Source organism: Heteronotia binoei, chromosome 2 (genome assembly GCF_032191835.1).
Source record: "Heteronotia binoei isolate CCM8104 ecotype False Entrance Well chromosome 2, APGP_CSIRO_Hbin_v1, whole genome shotgun sequence".
NCBI lineage: Eukaryota > Metazoa > Chordata > Lepidosauria > Squamata > Gekkonidae > Heteronotia > Heteronotia binoei.
The window spans coordinates 72504365-72527363 of record NC_083224.1 but is presented as its reverse complement, the minus strand read 5'-3'; the positions used below and the strand labels follow the sequence as shown (position 1 = coordinate 72527363).

The window sequence follows — 22999 nt, the reverse complement described above, 5'->3', positions numbered from 1 at the left end:
AAGGGTAGACATACAGGGCGATATTACCTCTCGCAGACTCCAAGGAAGACTCCAATGGCAACAAGTGAGGGAATGGAGGAGGACCCGAAACTGATCAGGAATCGGGGATGGATCTACACAGCGGGAAATGGGTTGCTGAATAGAAGCACACCTGTGGGTAGCTAGTCCACAGGTTATAAAGAGTCACCTAAGTCCCGAGGGGATGGGAGGTGACTGGGAGGTTCTGCTGATGACCACGAAGGCTGGACATCGGCTGAACCAATGGTGAGTCTTTGGTGACACCTGATTGGGTGTATGCTTTGACAATGAACTTCACCTTTGTCCTGGGCACCCTGGAAACTTCCAGGTTGCGACAGGGCCTGGGGCGGCTCCAGTGATATCAGTATGGAAATGGCTGGGTGCTTGGGATGAGATGGGATTATCTGGGAATGTGACAATAGGGAATCAGATATTGACCTAGGTATCCCCGGTGTAGACAAAAGGCTTGGATGTGACAGGAGAGATCCTTCCTCTTTTCTCATCATCTCCTAGACCAGAGCTACTGTTCAGGATATTACTGAGCAATTAGGATCAACAGTCGAGCTATTAATCCATTCATAAAATGGATGGGTTGCTTGCGGGCTAGGAATGACTCAAGGTGTGTACGTGAGATTCCCATTGAGAAGGAATGAAGTCCAGCCAGGCAGGAAGATGGCTACAAGTGGTGTTAGCGAAACACAGTGGCTTCCATGCTTAGCGCTTCAACACCGGTCGCCTGGACAGCTCCGTGGCGGTGCAGCTTCTTCCCCACCATGGCGGACTCCATGCAGTAGCGGGGAAACGTCCGTGCATGTTGGCAAGCACTCTGTGCCTGTTTAGAACACTTATACACTTAGGCTGCTTGTACACATGAGTCCCATTCAGTTCCTGGATGGCTTTACTCGCACTCTCTGGCCAGACGGGTGCAAGCTCACTTCTCCAGGCGCCCTGGCAACCATGCTTGAGACTATAGTAGTGGAGAAAGAGGGGTCATTTCCTCACAATTCCTCTTTCACCACGTGTGCATGTTGAGGAAAAGGTGACATTTCATTAAAAACAAGAGAGTACCACTGAAAGAGGAAACAGCTGGTGAAACAATCTGGCTGATTTATAGGGCCTCTGTTAAGCTTTGCTATTCCTCTCTTAACTAGCGTTTTAACAAGCAGGTGATGGAATATGCAGAAAAAATGTACTTGGTTCCTAGCCATCAGCTGGAACAATTAAGCAACTCCCCTCCCTTTAAAGAGAACATCAGAGCCAATGCAGTGCATTCCCTAGATACTGAAATGAAGGGTGTTCTTCGAAGGCAAGATTTAACAGAGTTTCAAAAAGTAAGCCTATTTGAAACTCTGCTGCAAAAATATTTAGCTCAAGTGAAGCAGGGGGAAACTGAAAAATCTAAACTGAACCTATTTTTGCCTCATCCAGAGACAGCCTCTGGAGAAACCAATACAAGTTCTGATGTGGTCTTCCAAGAAATAATAGACAGCTTGCCTGACAGGTTTAAGAACCGGGCAGAGATGCTGTTAAACAAAATGAAACAGAACAAAATTATTTCTTCTTGGGATGGCAATGGAACCTTTGTATATCGAGGTGAAATATAAAGGGATCTCATCTTATGGATTTGGTGAAGGCTGTCACTCAAACACATGATCTGCCTAGACATCACAAGCCTAAAGACTGGGATGTTTTCATGAAGGCTATGGCTGAACTAAATGTGCCATCTTCTGTTGTAGGCAACACGGCTAATCGCCATGCTTTGGAATACCTAAAGAACCCCACCTCCATTCCAGAGATGCCACAGCTGTCTCATAGAGCATCTATAAAACACAAAGCTGTCACACACCCTGGCTGAATAACCTTGTAATCATGTAAATAAATGTTTTTTAATTAAAAGAAATTTTGTTTTTTAGATTTTTTTAAAAAATGAACGGAGAAAAGGTCAGGTTTTAAGCCCATAAGGGGGTGCTTTATTGAAATACAATGTTGTTGTTGTGGTACTCACTGCAAGATACACAGGCCTGGGGTTGCACAAAGAAGTTGCACAAGATACACAGGCCTGGGCATGCCCTTCTTTTTTACAAATTGCTCCACCATTTGGTCATTCTGTGCTAAATCATCAGAGTACAGCTCTTGAATCTGCTCAAAAGAAAGTCCTTTACTCCGCAATTGTAGAGAAAATACGTAGTGATATCCACAGACCACAGAGTCAGATGCCTATAGTTGCCTGGGTTGGAATGCAGTCTCTTTGGCATTTTTTCTCAAAAATCTCACAATGGATTTAGGAAATAAAACACTGCTAGGCGCATGTCCATACGAATCAAAGAACTCGCTGCACCCAAGTATATGGCAAGCCAATGTTCTCCAGGGAGGTCATGTGGGTGGATATTTACAACTAGCCCTGCTGGTCTTTGATCCACTCTCTGTTTGGGGAGCCAGTTGCTTGGATACACTCCCAAGAAAGTCTTTTTGGTGTAAGGGTTAGTAGATAACACAGTTGTTAGCTGCAGGGTGTCCATGTTACATATAGCCAAACAAAACATTTTGCCTGTGGTTTATCTCTATAATGTTGTCAAAAACACCATAGACAATCATGTTGACAGTGTGAGGCAATGCTCTAGCAAACCGCACTTCAGCCCGCAGGTTCCCAGTTTTAATCAAGAAATAGTGGTCTGCACATTCCTGATCTGGGGAAAGATCAAATGCAAAGAGCGCGTAGCCCTGTGCAAACTCCTCGTGGTTTACTAACAAAGATCTGTCTTTCATATGTTTACCAGTAGCCTGAACCAGCTGCATGTATTCCCTCACGCAGTTTCCACCTCCAAAGTCCGGCTGCAGTAGTTTTGTGGGTACATGTTCTCCATCCAAGTAGAGAGCAAAGAAATTGATGTCATAATCCTTAAAGTTAAATGGGTTTTTATTATGGGCCCTGCTGAAGGACTCGTTATCCACCAGTCCAATAACCAGCAGCTTGGGTAATTGCCCCCCAAACAAATTCTCTTGGTTGCTGACACAACTTCCTGCAGGGATGCTAAACACTTTGATGCCCACGCGGTCCACAGGATATTTGGCATTAGCTGTGAAGAGCGCCTCTGTGTGGCCTAAACGGACACCAGGGGCTACTCTGACTTTCTTGACGAAAAGGGAAGCAGACAAGATGTTTAATTTGCAACCCCTGTTTAAATCATCTGCCATGAGACAAAAAGCATTTTTACTGCGTGTCAGTTTAATTTTGACATCCACGCCATTTAAGAGCAGTTTTTCTTGGAAAAACAGGTCTCTGTGAAGCTGACCCAGCAAATCTATTTTTCTGCTTTCAGCCCGTAAAGCTGCTCTTTTAGCAAACGCTGTGTTGTCTCCATCCAGGGCAGTTGATTCATGTTGAGCAGCTGTGTCTTTGTAAAACAGGCCTGCAAAGAACTGAGTGTTCAGAGTATCATTGGTGTAATTCAATACAGCTTCTATAAACCCTCTGTATGGATATGTGTTATGCGACTGCGTGATGAGCCTGTCTCCCAGAGTCACATCCAGCTGGCTAAAGATGGAGGCAATAGGGCAATTCACCAGACTCACCCTTGCATTTCTGTCAAGGTCTGTCCCATCTTCTTTCACAATTTTGCAGCACAGGTAAAGCAGGGTATTATTTAAATCCATATAATCTCCATTTCCAGCGATGAAAAAGTCAAGTGGCGCTGATTCTGACAAAGCAGTCAGGGGAGGAACTTCAATATATAGACATCTCTCAATGCTGGTTTGCGTTGGGGCTATTTGGAATAGGTCCAGTTCAGATTTGGTGCATTCTTCTGACCCGCTGTGAATAAAAGCCATTTATGAGATGGTACAAGATGGGGAGACTGTAGCTCTCCCCCAGATGGCTCCCCCAGGATACTCAGTCTTTCACCAATCACGGACTAGTGGGTGGGGGGAAGGGGTGTCACTATTCATACGAGACGATTACTTCTTCCGGACTCTCCCGACTCCAATGATCAATGGTAGGACTTCCTGTTTGGCTGGAAGACAGTCTGCAGCTCCCTAACAGAGGGGGATTTTATTGTCACTGTTCAGGGTATTAAAGACCCCTGATAAGGTCTATGCTCATTAACCCTAGGCAAGGGTTAACCCAAGACGACTTATCTTCCTTTAATGCTGTTGATATCGATCTGGAGGAGTCAGGAAGCTGACTCCTTCAGTTCTTGATGTCCGGCAATGGAATTTGTCAACCATCGTCTGCAGTGACTCTAAAGTGACTTCGGTCACTTAAGGCTGTCGGAATCCAAGCACTCTAGAAGGACTGATTTTAATTGCAAGAAAATAGCAGCCGGGGGAGTTGAGAACATCTAAAAGGTACACTCATCTTTCTTATCTTCACTCTGAGAGACTTTGAATATAGTTTAAACACTGAGTGGATTAACAACAGACGAAGGCAAAGCATAATTGAATGGAAAAAAAAAACTTTTACCTTGTTAAGCTGAGCTCTGTGGCTTTGGAAGTGAACAACAGCAAAAAATAAAAAAAACCTTCAAGATAAGAGTGAAAGTTGGCAGTCGGAGGCTGGTGACGCAGAAGAAAGAAAAGAGAGTTGCCGTGTATATATGCCCATAAACTGCAGAACCTTGAATGAACTGAGCTGAGTGGGGGCATAGTAGGAAAAGAATTCAGCTTGTGAAAATTGAACGCCGTAAAAATAATTGCCTTCAAAGATATTTGGAGAAAAGACATATTGTTGTGGATTTTTGTGGTTGCGGTTTCTTTATGCAGCTCAAAAAACTGCGAGACTAGACACGAGATCAGTCTAAGCTGTGACAGGAAGTGAAACTAAAAGGGGCTGGACAATAAATCAGAGCCTATAAGGATAACAAGAGCTGTGACATCCGACCTTTGAACTAGGAAGGAATTGAGTCCAAGACTCAGACCAAGAAAGACGAAGAGAGACCTCTCTAGGCTGGAACTGTACCATAGAGAAATAACGATTGCCATTTTAAAAGGGAGAAAAACTGTCAAAATTGTTAAAATTCAATATCTTTGCTCAGGAAGAAGGGAGAAAAACGAAACTAGTCTCATCTGAAAGAACTGGCTCTAAGCTATTGGATTGGATGATAAACTTTATGTGGGGATTTTTTTTAAGGTTTGGTGATTTTTTATATGTCAGTAGAAAGAATAACACGTGCAAGAGCCCAATCATTTGACAAGATGCAGTCTCAATTTGACGCTCTGGAGGCAAAAATGTTAAAAGCTATGGACAAATTGCATTTGGCAATAAAAAAAGATATTAAAAAAGAAGTTGGAGACCTTAGGAAGGAGATAGAGAGTTTTAAGGAAGAGACTCAAAATAAAGTGAAAGAGGTAGAGATGAAAGTGGATACACAGGCCTCTGCCTTGCTAAAAATTCAAGAAAAGGTCATAATACACGACTGTAAGTTGCTGGAGTCACAAGTGCGTCTAAGAGGGGTACCTGAAAAAGAAGAGACAGATTTAAAAGGCTATATGGTGGATATCATCACTGAGTACATAGAAGAAGACCCTGACAGATTTAAGAGTATGTTGGAGGGTGCCTACAGAGTCAACTCAGTTTATGCGAAAAATAAAGGCCTGCCAAGAGACATCGTCATAAGATTAAGATCAAAAGAGGTGGCAGAGAAAATCTTGAGGAAAGGGTACCAAAAAGCCTGGGCAATAGAAGGGAGCAGAGTTAAAATAATGAAAGAGCTACCAAGAGAAGTGATCAGTGATAGGAAAAAGTACAAGAAACTAACCGATCAGTTGCGTGCAGAGGGCACAAGATATAGATGGATAATACCAGAGGGTCTTGGATTTGAACAAAATGGCAAAAGGATTACAATAAGAAGTGAACAAGAGATGCATAGCTTTTTTGAAGAAAATAAAGAACCAACATCATAATGGAGTACAAATTACTATCTTGGAATATAAATGGACTAAATTCACCACAGAAAAGAAGGAGAACATTTCATTGGATTAAAAAGCAAAAATGTAATATAATTTGTTTACAGGAAGTTCATATACAACGCAAGGACAGTAAATTTTTGTGGAATAGAAATTTGGGGTTGGAATTTTTTTCACTAGCAGAGCAAAAGAAAAGAGGGGTGGTTTTTTACATTAAAGAACAACTTGACCCAAAATTAATCTTTAAAGATAAAGAAGGAAGATATATTGCTGTTGAGGTGACGATAGAGGCGAAAAAAACGTTATTACTAGGACTTTATGCACCCAATGGAGCGAAAGACAAATTCTTTAAAGACATAAATCGACAAATGGACGAAGAGACCTATGACCAGGTATTGATGATGGGCGATTTTAATGGGACAATACAAAATAACCTTGACAGATCAAGTCCAAAGAAGAATGATAAAGAAGGGAAGCTGCCCAATTCTTTCTTTGAGTTGATTAAACAGGAAAATCTAGAAGACATTTGGAGAAAGTTCAACCCTGAGGTAAGAGACTATACATTTTTCTCAGCAAGGCATAATTCTTTTTCCAGAATTGACATGTTGTGGGGTTCCCAAGGCTTGGGCCTCATAACAAAAAAAATTGAGATTCTTCCAAAGGTTTGGGCGGACCATAATCCAATATGCTGGTCCACAAAATTGCAAAGAAAATCAAGAAGATGGAGAATTAACGAGGATTTACTACAAAATAAAGACACTGTGTCATTCTTAGAAAAGGAGACTGCAGCATTCTTCCAAATAAATGAAACGGATGATATGGAGTATCAAACAGTATGGGACACTTATAAAGCAGTAATGAGGGGTATATTAATTACATTGAATAATAAAGACAAAAGAGCAAGAGAAGAAAGGCTGTCAGCACTGCAAAATGAAATAAATAAAAAAGAAAAGGACTTAAAAAAAAGACCAGGGAAGAAAAAATTAATAAAAGAAATTACGATATTACAATCCCAAGTTAAACATTTGCTGAATAAAGAACTAGAATGGAATTTAAAAAATTTGAAACAGAAATCATTTGAAAGTGCAAACAAACCTGGTAAATACCTGGCCTGGCAATTAAAAGAAAGAAAGAAAATAAGACTATAAATAAAATCACGGCAAATGGGAAAACAGTAGTGGATCAAGGAGGAATTAAAAGAGAATTCTTTAAATACTATGCAAATTTATTCAAGGGTGTGAACGTAAGTAAAGAAAAAGTGGAAGAGTATCTACGAAACATTCAGGTGGCACCTTTGACGGAATATATGAAAAAGATCTTAAATGACCCAATAGAGAAAATTGAAATAGAAGCAGCAATAAAAGCAATGCAAGAGGGTAAAGCTCCAGGGCCAGATGGATTTACATCAAAATTCTACAAATCTCTTAAGGATGAATTAACACCCAAACTGTTGAAGTTGTTAAACACGATAAGAGAAGAAGGGAAAACCCCAAAGACCTGGAGGGAAGCTGTAATCTCTTTGATTCCTAAGGAAGATAAAGATAGCACAAACGTAAAAAATTATAGACCAATCTCATTGTTGAATAATGACTATAAGATCTATACAAGAATCTTAGCAGAGCGACTGAAACAATACCTGACCAACTTTATAAACAAAGACCAAGCGGGATTTCTTCCTAAAAGACAAATAAGGGACAATGTAAGAGCTGTTATTAATGTCGTGGAATACTATGAAAAGCACCCGGAAAAAGAAGTGGCCTTATTTTTCGTTGACGCAGAGAAAGCCTTTGACAACCTAAATTGGGACTTTATGTTTGCGGTAATGGAAAAAATTAATTTAGGGGAACAATTTATAAAAATGACAAGAGCAATATATACAGATCAGCATGCAAAATTGTGTATAAATGCAGACCTTGCCAAAGAATTGAAAGTGAGTAAAGGAACAAGGCAAGGATGCCCGCTATCACCATTGTTGTTTATAATGACTCTTGAAATTCTGTTACAACAAATTCAAAAAGATGAAAAAATAGAAGGTCTAAAAATTAGAAGATTCTCTTATAAATACAAAGCTTTTGCAGACAATATAGTGTTCATAATGGAGAATCCGGTTCAAGTGTCACCACTGCTGTTAGCTAAGATAAAAGAGTACGAGAACTAGCAGGATTATACATAAATAAGGAGAAATCGAAATTCCTCTGTAAAAACATGGAACCAAATAAAACAAAAGAACTACAAAAGGTGACAGGTTGTGAAGTCACAACCAAAGTTAGGTACCTTGGAATAGAGATAACAATGAAGAACATTGATTTATTCAAAAACAATTATGAAAAACTGTGGTGTAAGATGGACAAAGATTTGATGAAATGGAATAAACTCAACTTATCCTTACTGGGCAGGATAGCTGCAATCAAAATGAATATTTTGCCAAGGATAATGTATTTGTTTCAAACCATCCCGATTGTAAAAGAAGCAAAACAATTCAACAAATGGCAAAGGAAAATTTCTGATTTCATTTGGGCCGGAAAGAAACCAAGGATAAAGATGAAGATCTTAACGGATGCCAAAGAGAGAGGTTTTCAACTTCCCGATCTAAGACTATATCACGATGCAGTTTGTTTGACATGGATAAAAGATTGGATAATGCTGTTAGACAAAAAACCTTTGTGGTTAGAAGCTCACGGAAATAGATTCGGCTGGCATGCATACATGTACTATGGGAAGAATAAAATGGATGGTTTTTTCTCTCACCACTATGTCAGAAATACATTACTAAATACTTGGATAAAATACAAGAAATACGGGGACGAGAGAAAACCACTATGGATAGTGCCAGCAGAACTAATAAAAATAACAGCTGATTCTGAAGAAAAAAGAGAAATGTCATATAACCAACTGCTTAAGATTCAAGGAGACAAAATTGAATTAAAAACCTCAGAAGAGTTAAATAACAATTATGACTGGTTTCAAATGCAACAAATTAAAAGCTTGATGGAAAATGACATAAAATCAGAGGGAATTAGACGAGAACAAACAGAACTGGAAAGGTGACAATGAAAAATTGATATCAAAAGTATATAAGTTATTATTGAAATGGTCTACAGAAGAAGAAGTAGTAAAGTCTCAAATGGTCAAATGGGCAATTAATGTGAATAGAGAAATACAAATGGAAACATGGGAGCACCTCTGGAAGAACTCAATGAAGATATCAACTTGTCAAAGCATTAAGGAGAACTGTTTTAAAATGATGTATAGGTGGTATATGACTCCGAAAAAATTGGCTAAGATAAGTAAGAAAATGTCGGATAGATGTTGGAAATGTAAAAAACATGAAGGTTCTTTCTTCCATATGTGGTGGACATGTGAAAAAGCGAAAGAATTTTGGAAGATGATACAACAAGAAATCACCAAAATTTTGGGCTATGATTTTAAGAAAATTGCAGAGACGTTTTTACTTGGATTACAATTAGAAAAATACCCAAAAGAAGACAGGACTTTAATTTGGTACCTGTTATCAGCTGCTAGGACTTTGTACGCGCAGCTTTGGAAGCAAGAAAAAATACCAGAGAAATGGGAATGGACCATGAAAGTTTTATCGTGGTGTGAAATGGACAAATTAACCAGAACACTAAGAGACTATGATCTAGAGATATTCAAAAGGGAGTGGAGAAAATTTAAAGGATATATGGAGAAAACTTGGAAAGTAAAGAAATATTGGACAATTTTTTAGTTGTAAGAATATATATATGGAACTTTGAGCAGTCAGAAGTGCCTTTAGTATGGATTTGAACTTATAACCTCGGGGAAGTCAACATTGGAGGGAGGGGGGATGGAAATGTCATATGGGTTAATGTGAAAAAAGAAAAAAAATTAAGAAATAGATAAGTTTTGTAACCATATGCTACCAATAAATTGTTTAAAATCCAATGATCAATGGTATAAAATGTGCCGGTCTGGAGTGGGAGGTGGGGGAGGGGTTGGCGATCTGGCTAGTGTACTGTTCACCTAACGTACTGGCCAGCGCCTTACTATCCCTGATGGAGGCGGTAACAGACTTGGCATTGGAGTACCCAAGGCTTTTGATCCTGGGCGATTTCAATGTCCGTGCCAATGACGCGACCTCCAGTCAGGTGATGGATCTATTGTCATCCATGGCAACACTGGGACTCTCCCAATTTGTTACAACACCCACTCACCAGGCGGGGCACATGTTAGATATGGTCTTTGCAGCTGGGGTTTTGGTGGTCGGTATTACTGCAGAGGCGGTGCCATGGTCGAACCGCTTTGCCCTCAAGGCTCATGTGGATGCTCCACCCCAAGCCCGTTTGGGCAGAGAGCCTATTTTGGCTTGCCTGAGAAGTCTGTTGGACCCTGAGCAGTTCCAAATGGCTCTACGGGATCCCTGGTTCCCTGGCGATTCCCTTGATGATCTGGTTGAGTCTTGGCATGGCCGACTATCCAGGGCCATCAACAAGATCGCACCTCGATGCCCTCTACACCCCCTTGTTAAGCTGGCTCCATGGGCTCAGACGGTTAGAGAGGCAATGGCAGCGTACTTGAGATAAAGCAACTAGAAAATCTTATAGAGAGTTTATGAGGTCCTATGAGATGGCAATTAAAGTCACAAAAGAAGAATTACTTTGTGGCCAAGATTGCGTCTACAAATTCACGCCCGGCACAATTGTTTAGGAAAATTCGGAATCTTACGACACTGACTCAAGGCAGGCCAAATGTTAGGGAATTAGAGATTGGTTGTGAGGCTTTTGTGATTTTTTTTTGCAGATAAAATTGCATCACTCCGCCACAACCTTCCTGCCACATTGGATACAGTACAAGAACTCGAGGCTCCGTGCCTGTCTTCTTGTTCAGTTCTGGATCACTTTGACACACTTAGCTTGGAGGAAGTTGACAGAATCCTCTCACCCAACAACTTGGGATTTGGACCCATGTCCCTCCTGGCTAATTAAATCTTGCCAGAGGGATCTTAGAAGTCCTATACGGGACATCGTAAATAGATCCCTCTTAGAGGGGCATTTTCCAACACCTCTTAAAGAGGCTGCGATCAGCCCTCTCTTGAAAAAGGTGTCATCAGATCCGGCCGATTTGGTACATTATCGGCCGGTCTCGAATTTACCATTTTTGGGTAAAATCATTGAGAGGTCAGTAGCACTACAGTTGCAGAGTTATTTGGATGACGCTTCCGTCTTAGATCCTCACCAGTCCGGTTTTTGCCCGGGTCATGGGATGGAGACTGTCCTGGTCGCCCTGGTGGATGACTTCTAGAGGCATCTGGATCGAGGTGGCGTGGCAGTACTGATATTGTTGGATCTATCAGCTGCGTTCGATACGGTCGACCATCGGTTGCTGATCCGTTGCCTCGCCGATGCAGGGATTTGGAGGTTGGCGTTGCAATGGCTTTCCTCTTTCCTTGATGGTCGGGGACAAAGGGTGGCGATTGGGGGAGAACTGTCCCAGAGGCACTCACTTGATTGTGGGGGTGCCACAGGGGGCAGTGCTCTCTCCGATGTTGTTTAACATCTACATGTGCCCCCTTGCCCAGCTTGACCGGAGGTATGGGCTTGGGTGTCATCAATATGCTGATGACACCCAGCTCTATCTACTAATGGATGGATGGCCTGATTGCACCCCCAAAAATCTGGACCTGGTGCTGCAAGCCGTGGCAGGTTGGCTCAGGCTGAGTAGGTTGAAGTTGAATCCAACGAAGACAGAGGACCTTTGCCTGAGTCGTGGCAGTCTGGGAAGGGAAATTCCCCTTCCAGTTTTTGATGGTGCACCATTGAAAGTGGCGTGCAAGGTCAAGAGCTTGGGGGTACTACTGGAGCCTTCCTTGTTAATGGAGGCCCAGATAGCTGCTATTGCTAAATCTGCTTTTTTTCACCTTATGCAGGCAAGGCAGTTGGCTCCCTTCTTAGGGTGTGACGACTTGGCAACAGTGATCCATGCAACAGTCACCTCGAGACTGGATTCCTGTAATGCCCTTTACATGGGGCTGCCCTTGTGCCGGACCCGGAAACTGTAGCTAGTGCAGAATGCAGCGGCCAGGCTCCCGAAGTGGGAGCACATACAGCCGAGGCTGCGCGTACTGCATTGGCTGCCAATTGTATACCAGATTTGTTACAAAGTGCTGGTTATTACCTTTAAAGCTCTATATGGCCGAGGACCTGCCTACCTTAGGGACCGTCCCTTCCCATATGTGCCCCAGAAAGTACTGAGATTAGGTGCACAAAATCTTTTGACAATCCCCAGGCCGAAGGAGGCCATATTGAAGATGACAAGAGAAAGGGCCTTTTCAATCGCAACTCCACACTGGTGGAATCAACTACCAGATGAGGTGCAGGCCCTGCGGAGTCTTGCTCAATTCCGTAGGGCCTGCAAGACAATTCTCTTTCAGCTGGCCATCTCTTAATATGGATCCTAGCCTATTATATACGGTCATCATAAATTACAAGAGGAGAACATCTAGAATATAGCACCTGAAAATGTTAGAATCTAATTAATTGATGGTTTTAGTTATAATGTTTTTAATGTAATAGCAAATATCGTGAATTGTATATTGTAGGATATGATGTTTTATTATTGTAACCTTGTTTTTATGCCATATTTTGTGAGCTGCCCTGAGCCTGCTGCAGTGGGGAGGGTGGGATATAAATAAAATATTATTATTAAAGGCTGCGGTAGTGTTCTGTGGAAAAACACTTGCGCATGCGTTGCTAGGGAGGGTGGTAAAGAAGCCGCTGTCAGCCATTTTTTTAATATAGGATCACAGAGTTGAGAAGCAGGAACCTAGCTGTTAAATTTATCAGGCCACCCTAACCACTTCAGTAGATGTTTTCTCTTTCCTCTGCCTTTGGAGGCTAAGATTTTCTCAATTCGATACACTGTGTCTGCTTTGCTCTTAATTTTTTGTAGCTCTTCAGGATAGAATGAGCCTATGACGGGGTCTCCGGCATAATCTTTGAGCAAGTACACAGGCCTCTTGCCTCTACAGATGACCTGTTCTACTATAAATAGTTCACCTGTGAAACTCCGTTCATATCTTTTTACAAAAACTACTTTGCTTTTAGACACACGCACATGATCTCCTTTTCTAATGAAAGGCCTCTCCTTTACATTTGCCCCAACACAGTCTCCATAAAGTACTTTCCACACGGTATGAGTGTTGGTGTGGTTTACATCCACAGGACGGGCTCTGATTGTCCTGTGAAAGCTGTGGTTGTAACTTTTAATAAGCAGCGGCAGGACGTCAATATATCTGAAGGTGTTGTTGGCAGTAAAATACCTCCACATTTTTGTTTTTAATGTTCGATTGAAACGCCCCACAATAGCTGTTTTGACTTCATTATGGGTATAAAAGTGGTGGACTCCGTGTTACTTTAACACGCTGCTTACAGACTGGTTTAGAAACTCTTTACCTGCATCAGTGTGAAACTTGGCAGGTATTCTACCTTGTTTGAAAATTTCCTTAAGGGCTTTCGACACCATCCTCCCTGTTTTGTGTTTTAAGGCCAAAGCCCAGGCATATTTAGACAATATGTCAACCATTGTTAAAATGTACTTGTAGCCATCATTATTTTTGAAAAATTTCTGAATATCAACTAAATCCGCCTGCCAAAGGGCATCAAGACCAGAAACCATGGTCTTGTTTCTTTTAAAGTGGACGCGGGCTTGCTTATGCAATGTGTTAGCATCCTGCTCTGAAAGCCAGTTAGTAACATGATTTTGAGTGAGAGCTTTACACTGCTTTTTGGCTGCCTGGAAGAGAGGCCTCACCCCGCCAAAGTTCCCTGCTTCTCTGGGTGTATAATACATCTGCCTTAAAACATCCTCTTCTTCAACTGCCCCCATCATCGCCTGCTTAACTCAGAAATGGTCACACAAGGTTATAAAACAAATGTCTTTATTGTAACAGAACTACCTCTTCCTCTTATTATTCATTTTATTCTTCCTTTTCTTGTTGCACTGGGTAACTTTGGTACAGAAACACGATGCACATGATAGATTCACGTCAACAGGTTTACCGATGTGAAGATTACTGAAAGTCTGGATAAAATTCTCATCAAGCTGTCAAAATAAAATAAAAAGAACAGCTCAGTGAAAAAGTCCATCACCTGCCTTCATTATACACCCATTCACAAACACTGCTTTACCTGTGAGTTTGACACCGCATTCTCTTGTTCCATGGATTCGTCTAAAACCTCTTCATTTTCACCTCCCTCTGGAGTTTCATCAGCATCTTCAAACTGCTCAGCAGGGTCCCGGTAAATACACCACAGCGGGTTGGGCATTCCCAAGTCCATCTCATCTTCAGGGCGGCTGGAAAGCTCCATCCACACATCATGCTGGCTTCCCCAAGCATCATCGTATTTTCTGTTCTGCCATTTACCTCTGGAGTTGCAGGGTGCTTGGGCATCTCCGCAGCCTCATTGGAGACCAGGTAAGTACAGCGAATAGGGACAACTCCACCAAAGTATGTAGTAGATGCAGAAGGGATGTCAAATTCCAGTTGCCTGGCAGGAGCACCAATGTTGTTGAAGCTAGGCCTCCCCAATGGCGGTGGTGTGATGATTACCTGGGACCTGGCAGGATTTTCCATGTTCTCAGCAAGAGCCTATGCACGTGTGCTCAAGCACAAATTGCTTCTTTTCTAAAATAACTTGGTGGGGGTGGGGTTGGGCCCCAGCTTATTTGCTATTGGCTGGGGTGACTGGGCGTGTTGTTAGAGGGGTCACATGGACCTACTCAGGCCTTCTCAGTGGCAGCCCCCAATTTCCGGGGTGGGGTGCCACAGGTGGAAGTTCAATGATGCTGCATGGGTGGCGCTGGAGAAGGGGGAAGGGGAGGGGGCTACATATGTGATTTCCAGCCTGCTCAATTATTCAGGGTTGCTACGTCACAGCTGGGTGGAAGTAGATGCTGATTGGCCTGGCTATGCCATGTGGTGTGAGTCAATAACATCATTTCCTGGAGGAGGTGCTTAATTAATTAAACATGCAGGGTAGCTATGTCATGGTGGGGCATAGATGGTGACTGGCAGGGCTAGGTTACGTGGGGGTGAGGCTAGACAGGACACCTCCTGATGGGAGGCACTTAATTAAATATGCGGGGTGGCTACATCATGGTGGTACCCCCAAAATAAGTCATTTCCATCCTCCATTTGACAGTTTCCAGTCACGTGACTCTGGAGTCATGACCTGGGTGATGTCATTGGGGCCATGAACCTGATGACGCAGTTTCCGGTGATGTCACTGGATGTGATGTCACTGGCCACACCCCTTCATTAATTATGCATGGGGTTGGCACAGTTTCTGGTGACATCACTGGAAGTGACGTCACTGACCATGCCCCCTTCATTAATAATTTGTGGGGGTCTATTTACTACTGATATTGTAGAACCTGATTTTAAAACCTAACAATACAGGAGCAAATATGGTATTTATGACTTGTATTTATGACTTGTATATTTTTAATCACTGAGGGGAAAAAAAAGGATTAAAGCTGAAAACAATACTGATATATATTTTCTACAGTTGACAGGCACACAGCCTATATTATCAGAAGGGGAGAAAAAGAGTATAGCTTCATCCACACATTGATGGGCTGTAGTGATCATTCTCAGCTAGATTCTCTTGTTCCAACAGGAAAATCTATTTCCAGATGATTGCCATAGCACATCAGCAGCCCAATATCCACTAACAGTTGGATGCAGACTATGACTCTGTTATTCCCAATGTGGACACAGTATGGTTGTTCCTGGAACTATTGGACAGCAGTACAATTACTTACTGGTCTTATACCCCTACCTTAGATGGTAATGGAAGCTATGGACTAATTTGGAGGTCCCTCTAAAGAGTTCATGTTCTGGGGCCCTGGAACTCTATTTGGTGCTGATGGCATGACTGTTGCAAAGTCTTCAATTTTCCTAGCTTATTAAAATATATTCTTGGTATACAGAAGCTATGGGAAAAGCCATAAAATTGTAAGCTTTGTAGCTGTTTCTCATTTTCATCCATGTACTTCAACCATTAGCAAAGATTATGGCTTTTTCAAGGTCTTAATCAGTGGTGATTCTCTAGAATTAGTAGTAATACTGGCACTCTGTCCTTCACAATGGATTCACATTTTAGAACTTTCTCTATTTGATTTGCCACCTATAAGCACTAACCAGCCTTTCTCCCATGGGGCTCCAGCTCCGTCGTTTCATAAGGCAGTATCCAGCCAATCCCAGAAATGCTAGCAGCAGACCAGTGGTAACCAAGGCAATAAGTGTCTTCCGGGTATAGCTCTTGTGATTTTCAATACCATGTTTTTCATATTGTATCCCTAGCTGGAAAAACATAAAACAGAGCCAAAAATATGATAAACAGGAAACATGTTACATTCTTAGGAACTCCTATTTATATCCAAAATACTCAGTTCAATTTCTTTTTTCAGTTTTAATTCCAAGGAGGGATGGATAGAGAAATATAGATAAAATTTTCAGAAGCATCTGCCTTATTCAGTCTGACCTCACCAAAGGAGACAAGATATGAGAAATCAATTAGGAGAAAAGACCAGATCATCTGTTGAAGGAAGAAATTAACTCAGAGAAAAGCTGATTCATGATCTGAACTGTCACAATGTCTGAAATTTCACATAACAGCACTTTCACTTTTAAAGTAAAAATCTTTCTTTCCAACCTCCCCCCACCCCCAAATTCCTTTCTGATTACAGATAACAGAACTGGGTGTGTACTGTATGGGGAATTGTTTTTAAACAAAACTAGAATGTACAGGTCAGGTGCTTGAAGCCTATTTTTTCCCTGAACCAGTATGGGGCATCAGCTACATTGGGAGGGGGGGAGTGCTGAAAGAAATGGAGCATAGTGAGATAAGGTTGGGGGGCAGATGATTTAGTTTCCCTTGCCTACAGACTCTAGAACAAGCACCTATTCTCCCATATCTCTGAAACCTGCGAGAGAGGTGAAATATGGAAAAAAACCCTCACAGAATTTAATCCCAGTTAAATAGAGAGAGGGAACATTGCAGCCCCAAAGTTCCCATGGAACTTCCAACGAAAACCAGCTAACAGACTGATTCTCTAATATTGCAGTTTTATTTCTGATACTGAAAGCATCTGAGTCAAATGAAATTTGTCTTTGAATCCGACCTTTTTCATACTCTCTTAATTTTTAATTGTAAAAGTCTAAGTATGATGTTTCCTTTTAAAAATAGCCTAGATCAGTTTAAAGAATAGCTTGCACACTGTTAAGTGCTTTGCAGCTTAATCATTTCTTCCAGTCTTCTATTACCCTACCTAGGTGTCACCCATCTCGCCTCATGAATGATTCTTACAATTTCTTCTCTCACATCCAATTTCTAAGTATCCCCAATAGTTACTCTTCATCCATTACAAGAGCTCTGCTTCCTTAAGACCTAGTGCAAGACACCTGCAGCGGCTATGGGTACATTTAGCAGTTCAGAGCTATTTTTACAGTTGCCTGGAATCCAGCTTTACAGGCAGAGAGCAGCCTCACTAGAGTCATGAGGATTCACTAATTAAAGTATTAACATGCTTTGAAGATGTCAAGGGCCAAAAAAGTGCTCTGAATTACTACTGGGGACCATTATTAAAAGCACTATGTTATAAACCTAGCAATATAATTGGTCAAATCCCTGCAGCAGACAATCACACCCCCACTCCCACACACCTCCACAGCAGAACTCAAAGGTGATGATTACATAGTACCATAGTATCTCTCTCTGAAGATCTTTTCATATAACCCATTTATACAGTCAAAGAGAAAATGATATGAAACCACTTGGAGTTTCTGGGAATGGAGGGAAAGGCAGGATATAAGCATTTAAATAAATAATGTGTTTAATTATTTTTATTTGTTATATTTGTTTAAGGCTCATACATACAGAAAAAGTTGGCATATGATGAACAGACAAGTATAGCATGTGTCATAGCTGAGCACATATGTATGTAGACCTAAAGGTTGCTTTCAGATATTTTGAATGTTCAGCAAGAAGCCACATGGAAGATCTTGATTTTCAGGGTGCCAGTACAAAACCTCCTGAAAACCTCTTGCATTTAATGGTGGTGGAAAGTACTGTCAAATCACAACCAGCCTAAGGCAACTCTGTAGGGGTTTTAAAGCAAGATACAAAAACAGAGGAGGTTTGTCACTGCCTGCCTCTGTGTAGAGACCCTGGACTTCTTTGGTGGTCTCCCATCCAAGTACTAACCAGGGATGACCCTGCTTAGCTTCTGAGATCTGATGAGATTGGGCTAACCTGGGCCATCCATGCCTTTTCATTGGTTTCAGATATTTTGAATGTTCAGCCACATGGAAGATCTTGATTTTCAAGGTACCAGTGCAAAACTTTCTGAAAATATTTTGCATTTAATAGCTTTTCTTAAATGGTATCCTCATAAATTTAGCTGCCCTATATTACTGATTGCTATCTTACGATATCGTGAAATGAAGTTGTGATGGACAGCAAGCAGATGCATGCTTATAGGAAGTACTTCTTGGGGGAGAGTGAGCTAACTGAACTGATTGACAGCTCATGGAACTTGCTTTGACTGAAGAACTGCAGCTAAATGTAGAGGGGTATGTGACAGGCAGTTGGAGAGTTGGTTGGAAAAGAGAGTGGTGGCTTGGGAGACTCTCTGGTCTGGTGAGAGGAGTCTGAAAAGTGGAGTCTGTTTCAGAGCCAGTGTGATGTGGCTTTGGAAAAAGGATAAACTCTGGAAGAGACTGTTCAAATACTTTAGTCTTGGTGTGTAAAACAAAAAAAACACAACTTGAGAAGAGAAGTAGTTCTCCACTTATAAGCTTAATATCCAGCCTGAAGAGACTGTAAATCTGGAAGATAAGGATTTGGCAAATGGTTTGAAGTGGCATTGAAAGGTCCTAAACATGCCAAAAGACAGAATTATTGATCTTAAGGAGAAGACAATATGGTCTTGACAGAGAAAAGGGTTTAGTAGGAAAACCCTCATCTTAAACACAAAGGGATAAAGCTGAGCACATTCTCAAGTCTGTGTGACCAACAAATATTAAATTCAAAAGGAAACATAAAGAACTAGTACTATTCAAGCAAAAGCTTTGTAACGTCTGTAATACTTTCAGTGAAAGCAAAACAGCCTTACGTCTCAAAACATCTCTTGTGTATTCAGCGCTATAAGATACAGTTCTGTAAATAAATTTAACTTTGTCTATCAATTCCAAAGCAGCCCCATGGCACAGAGTGGTAAAGCTGCAGTACTGCAGTCCAAACTCTCTGCTCACGACCTGAGTTCAATCCTGGTGGAAGCTAGGTTCAGGTAGCTGGCTCAAGGTTGACTCAGCCTTCCATCCTTCTGAGGTCGGTAAAATGAGTACCCTGCTTGCTGAGGGGAAAGTGTAGATGACTGGGGAAGGCAAACCACCCTGTAAAAAGTCTGCGTGAAAATGTCGTGATGTGACGTCACCCCAGAGTCAGAAATGACTGGTATTTACACAGGGGACTACCTTAACCTTTATCAATTTCAAATCCTAAACACTATGTAAGTATCGATTCCCTTCCCTGCCAGTTTGTTCAAATAAATCTGAACACTGTTTAATTGTTTAAGTGTGCCTAAAGTGCCATTTCTGAAGGAAAATATTTGAAAACACTGACCCTCATGTAACCTTGGTGGCAGTTACTTCTTTGGGTAAAAACCTACCAAGTATCAATCAGTAATCTGGTAGGACAAATAATTTATAATAAAAGGTTCTTTATACCACTAGGAAAGAGACATATGGGCTACCCAAAACAAGAAAAGAGGAATCGAGATTTGTTTATGAGGGAAAAACTGAGACAATATAAGTGTGATTGTTTTGGAGGTGCTTAATTAAATGGCCACATTGTTATAAGAGTAAATATGGTTAATTGTAGTTTGGTCTACCAGACTTCCATGCAGTAGTGGTGTGTGCTTGTGATTATAATGCCCTTGTTTTAGGTTCTTGAACAGGAAAAAACCAAATCCATACATCTGTACAACTTCCTTGACAGACATTAGCTCCTAAGGCATTTCATGCAACTTCTAAAATACTTTGATACTGTGATTCTTTACTACACCTATCACATTTCCCACATTCATTACCTGTGTCAAAGCACTTTGTTTCTGTAGGAAAGCATCTAGTGCATCTGCACCTGTAGGTTCCAAAACAATCAAAAAGCTGGATTAATTATATGGCTAAACTAGTATCCATCTTTTATATATAGTTGGTATGCATTACTTTCAAAAAGGGAAGATGCTTTAAAGGCATCATATGTTTTCATGTATAAAATTAAAATTCTTATTGAGTCTCTCACACATTGCCTGTGATACTATTGTTCATGCAGAAAACAGTTGTAATGTGAGTAAGCATTATAGTCAATGTAGATAGGGTTGCCAGCCTCCAGGTGGGGGCTGGAAAAATTAATCTCCATTCTACAGAAATCAGTTCCCCAAGAGGAAATGGTAGCTTCAGAGGATAAGCCTTTAGGACATCACATCTCAGCTTAGCTCACTCAGCTTCCCAATCTCACCCTTCCCAAGCTTCACCCCCCCAGGAATCTCCAGGAATTTCTAAATCAGAGTTGGCAACCCTAGTTTACAATCATATCCCAAAGTGACTACAGAAGCTTTTGGCACGGTATGTGAAAATACTTATGATCTTTACTGAGAAAAATATGTAATACAATGCTGGTGCTGAACTGTCAATGTTATTTGCAAGAAGTAATAACTAGAATGGGCTGCTCAGTGGAAGAAATGATTTGCTGGCAAGTTCCAAAGCCATCAGTCAAATATTCTTCAAACACAACTTTAGTTTAATGCTTTATTGTAACATATCCCAAACATGAGATACTAGTTTTGATATACTCATGACTGTAAGAATGTCAAGGACACTACAAAGACATTACATTTTAAAGGCACAGATGATGCCACAGAGAAGGTGAGAAAAGCCAGTCTGAAAGATGTATCTTGCTTTCCAAAGTCAGTTATGTACTTACATTTTATCTGATGGTCAACAACTCAACACTCTCCACTCTGAGGGTGAAGCAAGGAATTTCCTAAACCCAAACAGGCAGAAACAGAAATCCCCCGATATAGCAAACCACTTAGTCCTTAAAATGCAGGGGAAAAAACTTAGTAAATTCAAATCATCTTAATTGTAAGCAATCCCCACTGACCTTTCTTGTTAACTTCAACCAGCAGTATGCATTTCTTGTTCAACTCTGAATCTGCCAGTTTGATGTCACACTGATTTGACTCCTTTTCACAAATCATGTTTTTAAAGTGGGTTCCTTTCTTCTCTTTAAATTCTTGCTACAAATGGCCAAAGAAAAAGGAGCTATTATAAAAAAAGAAGCTGACTTTCTCTTTAACTTTTATTATACAATACAGATATTAGTTGGTTTGTATTATGATCGCTACTATGGGTGAACAAGATCAGGCTTCCCAGTGGTAGGTAAATCACCCTAAAAGATAGAATTTGACTAAGACAGTTAACATCTATGGATATCTATTGAAAAAATTATTGGGTTAGAAGTCTAATTTTTTGAAGCTGATCAATAAAATTGCAATCTTTTTAAGAAGTGCCTTCTTTAAGACCAGAAAACTGAATGAGGCAAAGGCAGACTTTTTGTTTTGCCATCACAAGAATCATCTCTTTTTTCATTGTCACCAGGCAGAGGATGAGAGAAATAACAAAAAAATGCTTGTCTTCCTGTTTCAGAAATGCCCTGAGCACTTGAGATGGTTGTTTTGATCACAGGTTTCACAAAGGGAAAAGTCTTCCCACACAGTGATTTAAATAAAGTCCCTCTTCCTTCCAACAATTATGACTCTTAAGTGGGAGGAGATGGGGGAGAAAGAGGAGAAAGCTTTTCCCTCCTTTCAGCCAATTTGTGTTTCAAACAGGATGGAACTTCTGGAATACAATATATACATGTCCTCTGGGTTGCGATCAGGGCCAAACTCAGCTAGAACAGGACTAAAAATAAATATTCTAAAGTAGCAAAACATTCTAGCATGGGCAGGTTTGATGACTCAGAAGTTTTTTCATGGTTTTTCTTGATTGTATAAATCAGGAGTCTCCAACAAGTAGTTCAGTATTAAAATCTTTATATCCTGCCTTTCCTTTTCCTTCAAGCTGACTTACAATAATAGTTTTAAAAATCAAGTGACAACCAGAATAAAATAGCAATGCCCAAAATTTATTTCATAAAATTTTTCATCGCAATGCTGATAGTGTCATTTCTGGTCCTCTTACTAGTTCATGTTCTGTTTCAAGGATAGAACAAGGCAACATGGGGGTAGCCCAAAATATTTGTCATTACTCAAAAACAGCTTTCATTATAGAAAAAGTTGACAACACCAACATAAAAACCAGCTTTCATTATAGAAAAAGTTGACAATGCCAAAGTAAACTACAAATGGAAAGTCACATCCATGACAGGTTCAGAATGGAGAATCTCCACCCAGAGATCCACATTATTCTCACTTGACACCTCTGTTCTTTGGATCACTTCAGATAGTGGGATGGATCCAACCATCTTCCAAGGAGCATTCATCCAGAGTCTTTTCTCCTGCAATGGAAGAGCTACTGAAGTTTGAGGAAGGCCTCCTTAGGTCTGAGGAAGGCTTCAAATCTTGGAATTGTAGGATAGGTGTAGAATTTGCCCAAGTGACACTTGAGAGTGTGAATGTTACATCTGAATTTGACTGTAACAAGTGAGGAACCTACAAGGACTTGCAGGGGTCGCTTATTTTCCCCTGTATTCCCTTCCCATACTATATCCTCTTTCCTTTTGGCAGCCTTATATTGCCCTCTTTCCCTGTTTTCTCCTCTCCTTCATACTGACCAACTAACCCTCCTTTTATCTGTCCCAATCTTTAGCTATATTATTTATTTATTGGATTTATACTCCAGCTTTGTCCAAAATGGGGGCCCAAAGTGTTTACATAATTATTTTCTCCTCCATTTCCCCCCTCACAGTGAAGTAGATTAGGATGAGCATGTATGATTGGCCCAAGGTCTATGACAGTGAGGATTTGATCCCAGGTC

The 22999-nt window shown here is 40.9% G+C and overlaps 1 protein-coding gene across 1 annotated transcript in view; it reads right to left on the bottom strand.

Moving 5' to 3' along the window:
• Positions 1-22999, bottom strand: part of CD34 (CD34 molecule) — a 73183-nt gene that overhangs the window by 14299 nt on the left and 35885 nt on the right. Inside the window, exons 5-7 of the mRNA XM_060231257.1 lie at positions 21123-21258; positions 20050-20099; positions 16100-16261 (exon numbers count right to left, since the gene is read on the bottom strand). Coding sequence (XP_060087240.1) covers positions 16100-16261; positions 20050-20099; positions 21123-21258 — 348 coding nt within the window. The remainder of the gene's footprint in view (positions 1-16099; positions 16262-20049; positions 20100-21122; positions 21259-22999) is intronic.